Source organism: Buceros rhinoceros, unplaced genomic scaffold (assembly GCF_000710305.1).
Source record: "Buceros rhinoceros silvestris isolate BGI_N320 unplaced genomic scaffold, ASM71030v1 scaffold9222, whole genome shotgun sequence".
Taxonomy (NCBI): domain Eukaryota; kingdom Metazoa; phylum Chordata; class Aves; order Bucerotiformes; family Bucerotidae; genus Buceros; species Buceros rhinoceros.
In genome coordinates this window covers 1-9,375 of record NW_010398303.1, presented here as the reverse complement: position 1 = coordinate 9,375, position 9,375 = coordinate 1, and the positions used below count along the sequence as shown (strand labels likewise).

The window sequence follows — 9,375 nt, the reverse complement described above, 5'->3', positions numbered from 1 at the left end:
AATTAACATCTTCGCAGTATATTAAAAGACCAAAGTGACATATAATTAAAGTGCTTTAATGATGTTGATTAACTGTTAAAGTTTGCACAGAAATTGAAAAAAAAAAATCTGACAAATAAATTGAAATAGAGGAAGCCGCTATAACTGAAACGGAGAGAGCAGCCAGAACAGCTATATGACACCTCCACTGCCAACTGTGGAAAATTATAAATTGGATCACTTCTGGAAAAACTGTGGATCCCTTTTAACTCGTCATACCAGTATTGGAAAAACCACTACCATAACAAATTCTAAGAGCAAAACAAAAAGCATACAATCACTGTAAAACCCAGCATAGCAATGAGGATAAATACACCTCTGGAAAGGCATACTTAAAAATATTTTTCAGACACATCTTTGTTAAAAGAAGGTAACAATACATATGAGAAACTAAAATAAAAATATAAAGAATAAAGACTGGCAGAATAATATACCAGTAACTCAGAGAACGCATTGCAAAACATTTCAGAATGTTTCATAGACTGCAGTTGCAGAAGCAGTAGGAAAAATGGAGTGCTACAACACTTGAGGACTTAGACTGGCTGCTGACACAGCACAGGAACCCTCCTACTGAGGACTTCCTGCACTCCTGGAGTCACTTCTGTGATTCTGGAGTCACTCCTGGAATCATCTTCAGTGCATCGCTAGTTTTAACACTGATTTTTGTTTCTCAGCAGTTCTGAACAAAACACTGGATTCTGAACTGTTCCATGCATCCTTACAAGACTTTCCCTTGGTACTTTCCGTTCCAGGATGAAGGGATGTGCACACAGGCATGCCCTCTGTGAAAGGGAGGGGGCATATTTTCAAGTCCTTTCTCATCTTCACTAAGCATGGGAACGACAATACGGGTAAAATGACTGGCATCTATACTGCATTTAACCTCTTGTTAAATGAAGGGTAACGAGAAACATAAACCAACAACATCGTTAAGACAGACTCTACAACCTGCTATTGTAGACAAAGTGATGCCCCAAATCTAAAATATATTTATCTTTGGCCTTTTATTAATCCTATTCAGTGTCTGTGCATGTGCATTTACCAGTGACTACGTATTTCAATTGGTTCTCATATCATGAAGAATCAAAACTCTCCTAAAGTTGGGATCTACCAAGTGATAGAAAATATTTCACTGTGAAAATGTGTACTTGTTTAATTTGGTAGTACTTTCACTCAAAATTAGCTCAGCATAATAAAATTCAAAGGTAGCAAGGCTTAATCCACACCACCCTGCTGTTAGAAGTTTGCAGGGAGATACCAAGTGTCCACAAAACTTAATCAGTTATGTAGATAACTGTGCACACTACCTGTTCTCCAGCCTTGAAATCTTGAAGCGCTACACATTCACACCGGTCATCTTCTAAATTGTAGCCTGTAGTGATCTACCCAAGGAAAGAGTAACAAAAGCACCTTTAGCATTTTATATTTCTCTCCCGCCACTGACAAAACATTGTCCTATTGGAAATAGATATTAACAACAGCGGTTGCATACATTTCTTTCTCTGCACAATATAATACAGCTGGCAGTGATTGTTTTATGATTCCTGAGCAATCTCTTTTTAAAAAAAATCTCTGCATTAAAGAAGTCTAATGGAGGAAGTAACGTACCTGAAGCGAACAGAAGGCTCTGAGGAAAGTACCCTCCATAGACAGTGGCTGCTTGTTACAAAGTTCTGGAACTTTCAGTCGCTCCCATGAGGCCCAAGGGAGCAAGGCAATGACAGCTCTATATGCTGTGCTTTATCCTTCAACTGTCAGCACATTTGTGACCTCTCAATGAAAAAGGATTAGATAACTGTGGATCTTTAGGGGATACAATCTTCAGAGAATTATAATTTACTTGCAAATAATCCCTTTATCTAAAAGTTAAGTAATACTCTTAAAATGCTAAAAGGATTTTTTGATGGTAGTAAGCAATGGAAAAGGATAAACTCTCCTAACAAACCTGTACTTCTCCGAAAAAAAATTATGAAACTGTAAAGAGGTCACACTAACTAGTAAAGATATCCTAAAAATGCAATACTTTTTTGAAGTGACAAACAGCACTTTCTTGACTAGTATTACCAAAGAAGTTGGTACAGGTGCAGCCACAGGATGGGACGCAAGCTGCTGAACAATCGGAGCGACTTTTATGGCTGGTACGCTGAATTCAATACTGACAGAGGAACTTACGGAGAAATATGCTGAGCCTGGGGAAAAACCTAGAAGAAACCCAAGATTCTCTCCCAGCCTTTGTCAATGAAAACATACGTTCTTGTAAACTGACACGTGAGTTGTGGTACACCGTGATTCCCACCTTGCATGCAGTTTGTCCCAAGACAGGACTCCATGGATTATTTTGAAAGCTTGGCTGATGGTTTACATGTTAATAGTTTTATGCTGCTTGCATTAACAAGTGTGTGTTTGACAAGGTGAGAACAGGGAACTTCTCTCTGAGGCAGCAAATCCAAAACGGCAGCCCCAAGACGGGCAGCCTGGCCCTGCGCAGGCCTGCAGAACTGCTCTGCATGCAGTTGCCACCACTTCGGGTCTAGTAACGTGTCAGTGGCAAGTTGAAATCAGAAAAGAACACAACAGTCTCGCAATGCAGCCTACTGCAAAACATGGGCTGTAGTACTTGAACACAGAAATTCCTGTAGATTCATGGTGCTGGACTGAACAATTTTTAATTAAGATCTCTTGTTTAGAAGGTTGTCTAACCCTGAATTGCAGGTTACAAGTTCTTTGCTCTGACAAAAAAAAGAGAACTCTTGACAGCACTTGACTTGTCCTGAAATTTTCTCAGTGTGTAAACTCAGTGAAATACTTCTGAATGCAGGAAGTCCATTCCAGGGTCCTGAAATGCCCGTGGAAATCCTCTTGTAATTTCAAGGACTGGGGAAGTTCCAGTACGTTAAGAGAAGGATTCTATCAGTTTAAGCATGCTTTGCTAGAGAACCACTCATTTTTTTAAATTGTTTTTTATTTTTGCCTTATTAAAAAAAAAAAGCCAAACCCAAAAAACCAACAAACCAGCAGCATTTCTGAAAGGCTTTTCTATAAAGCATAATGGAGTGCTAGACTCTTATTTCCGCTTTCTTTTAATAGCAGTCATGTAAGAGAATTAACAGGGTGTTTACTTCTCTTCCCACGATAGCTGACAAATTGCCTCCTTTCAGTTTTATTTCTGAAGCAGACTGATACATGATTTTCAAGTTACGGATAAAGCATGCCATAGTCTGCTTGGTCAGTGATTAAGGATGGACCCAGCCCAACAGAATGTAGCTTATTGAAAGCTCTGTCACAACTGGGAATCAACCTCTGACTGTCAAAATACAATCCCACTAAAGAATAACAATGGGAAATGCATGAAGACAACCATTTTGATATAGTTCTTAGAGGTAGGTTGATCTAATTAACAGTGTCAGAAGCAAGAAAAAGCTGGCCGGACCTAGCTCCAGTTAAAACCCAAAGAGAATTTTATCATCTTGCTCATGGAAAGGGCCCTGTGGAATAAAGCAAGAACAGGGATATCGAGTGGCTGACTGACTCAAGTATTTCAGGCACTACGTTTGGAACAGACTAGACAGGGGCGCATACAACACCATCTTTTGTTTCTTACTCCCCTTCACGTATTTTGAAGAGATGCACTATAGTTACAGCAGAATCCACCTTCATCTCACTCTACAATAAACATAAACTAAAATACAGATATCTTCAACTTTTACCCCTATTTCTAATAGCACAAGGAAACCAACACATAACAAAAAAAGTTTAGTGGCTTTTCTTAGCCCATTATCAGTATTACAGCTGCCCATCCTTCGTAAATCTATAACCATTTAAACAATTTTCTGTAGAAATATGTAACAAATCAGTGAGTCTGTATATACATACAAAATATTTAAGTTCAGCACCCATCTTCCCCACCCTTTAGGATAAAATTCTGGATATAAAAAAAGCTTCCAACCCTGATATACTACTGCATTAGCAGGTTTGGCTCTAGAGGTTTCTCTGTATCAAACCCATTGTTAAAGAGCGTAATAAAAATTACTTTATCAATTTAAATAGAAGTTTGATTAAAACAACATAACTAGATGCTCTTTAAATTTAGGCTGATTTTTTAATTTTTTCCCCTTACAGAACCTTAATTCTCTTCCTCTTTCCTCTAATCCTAACTTTGAAGGTAGTCATTAAGAGTTGTCTAATGAATACAGACAAGTTTCTGCAAAAAGCATCTGAGAGAGATGCCCAGCAGGGAAAGGGTACAGGAAGCACTGATGCTTGCAGCTAAGATTTATATAAAAAAAATATATACATTTCTGAATTTTAAGCAATTTTCTTTATACTGGAGACTCTCATACAAGCCTTATTGCTAAATCAAATTTACAAGATTGCATAACAAATAGTGAAAGGCCAGAATCAGTGTTAAAGAACTTATGTATGTAACCACCTTTAAATAGGGGGAAAATAAAGAAACCCAGACACCTGCAACTTTGTAGCCTGGCTTACTGTGCTGTTTGTTATGGTTACAGAAACAATAAATTAGCTAAATGTCAAGTGACAAACAATTTGCTTTACATTTTTTTTTTTTTTTATTCAAACCAGGCTTTTCTTATACCAACAACACAAACGTGTTGCTCTCCTAACACTCAGGTCAGCTCTCCTGCAAAAGGACCAGGTGACATGAACAGCATGGTCACAGTCCTAATTACAATAAATAATACTATGTCCTGAAAACACAGTTAGAGGGTATGAATATTGAAGCGTAAATGAGACTGGCGAAATAACATTGATAAAACATCCTTTTACGGGTTTCCATTTCCTCACTTCAACATTAACTAGCCTGTTAATGAAATCAAGACCTCATCCCCCGAACTAGCTCACGTAAGCCAAAATGTCAGCACATCTGACTTTCTATATACATATGTCACCTTTTAAATGTTTAATATGCCCTAAAGTAGTATTTTTGCATTTTGTTTCTTTGATGTAGTAACAGATGTACAGTTTTTGTTGAACTAGGCTTTGTTCTTGTTGTTGCTGTCTCTACAACAATGCTCTTTGGGCATGGTTAGGAGAGCAGGCAGTATTTCTTAGTTGCAAATTCCTAACCACTTTCCCTAGTGGTAGCTACAAGAGGCAACCTCCACCATCGCCTGCTTTCCTATTCTCAGAACAAATCTGTCCAGTATTGTGAATCTTTTTCAGCCCATCAGAAACCACACTCCATGTCAGAAGAATACTCAGTTAGCTGGAAAAAAAAGGTATGATGTGATTGAAAACTTTTAAAGGTACGCTATATGTCTATGAGACATAACTTTATGCAAGGATGCAATCACCTCTGAAGTTTTCTCTAGACAATTAAAGTTCTCCCTGAAAAACTATCATAAGATATTTAAGAAACTGACAAATCTTTCTTTCTGATATTAGTTTTCTAGGGTCACTTGGGAAGACAAAATACCTGTGTTAAGAAGCATAATCAAAAGTTATTAAACTGCTCTTCAGCATTTGAAAGGTTTAATACTTAAGGCCTTAAGCCTTTCAGCAACACTGAAGAAATCCTTACCAGTCCATTAGTATGATTACACATGTCCCATAAAGGTATTAGAGCCAGCGTAACTCTGGAACCATCTTCTGTTGGAATCTGGTTCTGCCGTGTCATGACAGAGGAAACCGCCCATCTGCAAAAATTAAAGACATTACACGGCCGGTGGTCAAAACATCAGTATATGATTGGGTCTAGTCCAACCTGAAGCAATCAGTTAGACAGGGAGTTTCCAAATTTAGTTTTCTTTAAGATCACACTGGCTATAGCAACAGCAGAAGGAAATACCTCTTGCTGGAGAAGCAGCAGCTCTGAGGTTTCCAAGACATGAACACAGACCAATTCCCCCATCAGGACTGCAATCCCACCCCTCTTCTGCACTCTCTGCAGCAGAACATTCATACTTTCCATTACCTCAACCAGGGTCCACTCCCACGTCACCTCCTCCTTCCCCATCCTGACTGCACACATACCCACCCCTCTCCACACATCCCAAACCTGGGGTCAGCTATTCCTGCAGCCTTCAGAGCAGCTGGCAGCTACCGCCTGCCAGCAGCAGCTCTCACCTATGCGCAGACTCTTGTAAGAGCCAGGACGTATTCCTCCCCTCGCTCCCTAAAAAGGTTATGAACAGCATGAACTGGAAACCAGTGTCATCACCTGACACATGCACGATATTTTAGTAAGCACGTCTCTTCAGTTTGTGAACTTTTGTCTTAGATCAGTACTGCTAATTTTTCTGCTTAACAGACTAAAGAGGAAAAAAAGCTCCAATACTCCAAACCGTTATCCAGGTAAAAAGAATGAAGAAAGTCTAATTCAGTTTAGCACACAGACATAATTCAAAATCTTTGTAAGTCAGGTTAAGTAAATGAAATGTCAGCCACCTACTCAAACAGAATAATCTTCAGCAAAGCTTAACATTTCAGTATTTTCTAAAAATTTGTTTTTTTATTTTAGACAAAAATTACTATTAAATGACAGGAAAAAAAAATCTGTTTCACTATGTTCTGGCCTTAAGATATATACTTGTTGGGGTTTTTCTTGAGGGGAAAAAACAGGAAAATCAAAATAATTTTAATCCCACAGACTCCACTAGTAACAAGTATTTTATATACAGAATTAGACTTTCAGAAGTATTATTTCGGAAGGACTACAGATTGCTTAGAAATATACCATCAAATTGAAATCTACTTAATTTCTAAGAAACAAGTTAAAATTGTGGATAACTTTTATATAAAAGCACTGTTTGAAACATAATAGCAATGTTTATTTTTAATCGTAATTTATCTGCAAAATTTTAGACCACTTCACATGTAACTTGGCACGCTCCTCAGTGATCCTATAAGTGAAGGACTCATGCTTTGGAAATCCCGCTTTCATAAGACCCCACAATGTCTTTTATTCATGCCATTTTAATCACTTAACAGAATTAAAGCTCTTATTATCTTAATTTTGTCGCCCCCAATAGCACCTCCAAGTGACACTCCGCTTCATATGTACAGCTGAAGTTCTCCAGCTCTCCTGTTCAACAGCCGCTGTAAATATTAATGTTTACTACTATGTGCTGGTACAGCGTTTTATAAAAAAAGAAATTAAAAAAAAAAAATCCCCAAACACAAACCCCAATGTCAACTAAATTATTTTCTTAAGAAACTAATCCCAGACTGTGTGTGCCAGTTGGCTAAATTAACTGCTCATAATGACTATTCCTTTGTAACAATTAAAACCTGCATATTTATTTTACTTTGTTCTTCAGAAAGAAAGCGTACTAGTATCAAATCCTACATTTAACATTTCAATAATGGGTTTTCCCACCAATGAAGCATTTCAAGTGCCCCACAGTACACTATATATATTAAAAAATAAAAATAAAATGAAAAAATAAATAAAAAATTTTTAAAAGTCAGACCAACCTGTAGTCATCATAAGTGAAAGAATCCTTTAAGGGCAGTTTGCTGGCATTAGGATGGGTCTGGGAAATGCAAGTTTCAGAAAAAGGTGAAAAGAGAAGAGAAATCAGAAATCAGTCAGCAGAATTTCATTATTTAGCTGCCTAACAGATCCTAACAAGAGCCAAATGAAGCAGGAGGCGTCCAGCCGCGCTACAGAGGGATCATCATGCTATTATGCTCTCATACATCACTGTCAACTTAATTTGTTGTGCCCAGCAGCCGCCATAAATCTGCTTCTTCATATTTCAAGACTGGAACCCACAGACATCGTACAAAAATAAAAAATTTAAGGTGGACTGAGCAAGTGAAGGTAAAACAAAATCCAGCCCTTGATTCAGGGTGGGGGAAAGAAATTAGACAATAAGCATACATTAGCATTCACCAACTTCAACATTTTATTCTTCTCTGGGGTATCAGTAAGGTATTTCACAAATGCAAGAAAAATTACACAAGATTTTCAGGTCTTCCTCAATACATGTAAAGGTGTTATTCAGTAAAAGTCACAGTACCCCTCTGAAACAAAACAGATTTAAATATTTAAACAGTTTTGGTGACGAATTCCTATTAGACAGTACCTACATTAACCCATCTGCACATGTTCCTACCTAAAATTGGAGCAATGCCATTTGAGAATGTGAATCGAAGTTGTCACTAACAAGCAAAATGGTTAGATTTTAAAAAGGCTTTGAGATGCTGTAATACCTGTTACTTTCGTAATCAATTAGCTTATTACAAGTTTCAAAAACACAGGCAGCTTTAAGCCCACGCTCACACACTTTCTTCAGAACTTTGTTCCTATTCACAAATGGAAAGCCATAATAACACAAATTTTAATCTTCTGGTTCAATTAGGAGTCGGAGACAAATTGAAGTAAATGATCAAACGGTTATTTCAGAAGATACAAATGATTTTTTGCATAGCTTTATCTTCGCGACACTCTTAATGCATGAAGCTCCATGTAGCATGCAGGTTTTTACTCTTGATGCATTAGCATCACAAGTGCATGGTAATTTATCATTTCTCACTGTAATGTACTTGCTGGCACTGTGCGCAGGACAGTAGGAGATGAGGTAAAAGTGGCTCAAACCGTAAATCAATTAGAAAACAAAAGCTTGGTCTCAGTGTGCAATTTTAGGCAAATTATATATTACAAAAGACTGCCAATTGGGTGTTAGGTCCCAGGTGTCAGCTCTCCCTCAGCCCCTCCGGTTAACCCTTTGGACGGGCTTTCTCTGAAACATGACAGGAGTTAACAATTCCAGCGACTCCTGTCCCCTCCCTCACTTCTGTCTTTTTAAAGTTCTCGACACTTCCCTATGATTTTCATTTACACCTACGGTACGCTTATTGCACAACAAAATTCCTCGAATTTAATTGTAGCAACACATTTTACAGAGGTTTTTCTTCTCACAACGACAGTCAGTACAAGACCAGAACTGAAACCCAAACCAGTAAATGTCAGGAGGTGCCTTCGCTGCAGCAGCACGGTCCAGCCCCGACTCCAGAACGACCGTAGACACGTAAGCCTTCAACTGGAAATAACGGTTCTTAAACACCACCCTGCATTATTCCTTTATGGCAATTTAATTTCAACTTTTATTGCTACTAGTATTATCAAGCCGCCGAAAAGCAGATTAAACTGAGGAGGGAAAGTCCACGCCGACTGTGAGACATGGAAGCCCGTCAGTTTCACTTTAAAAACAGCGCGGCGCCTTCATCTGTTACGGTACTACTGGCTGTGAAAAGCCGGAATCTCATTCTGCACCTGAAGTTTGGAAGAAGGTACTCCACGTGAACAGAGAAGTTCGGATCCCTGAAACACCCGCATCTCCCCGCCTTCCCCAAGGGACACGGGCCCCG

At 38.4% G+C, this 9,375-nt stretch overlaps 1 protein-coding gene across 1 annotated transcript in view; it reads right to left on the bottom strand.

Annotated features, from left to right (window-relative positions):
• LOC104488947 (histone-lysine N-methyltransferase setd3) overlaps window positions 1-7,535 on the bottom strand; it is a gene marked incomplete at its 5' end in the record, with an annotated part of 12,598 nt that extends 5,063 nt beyond the window's left edge. Inside the window, 3 exons of the mRNA XM_010131052.1 lie at window positions 1,347-1,421; window positions 5,582-5,696; window positions 7,477-7,535. Of these exons, the coding sequence (XP_010129354.1) occupies window positions 1,347-1,421; window positions 5,582-5,696; window positions 7,477-7,535 (249 nt within the window). The remainder of the gene's footprint in view (window positions 1-1,346; window positions 1,422-5,581; window positions 5,697-7,476) is intronic.
• Window positions 7,536-9,375: the final 1,840 nt, after the last annotated feature.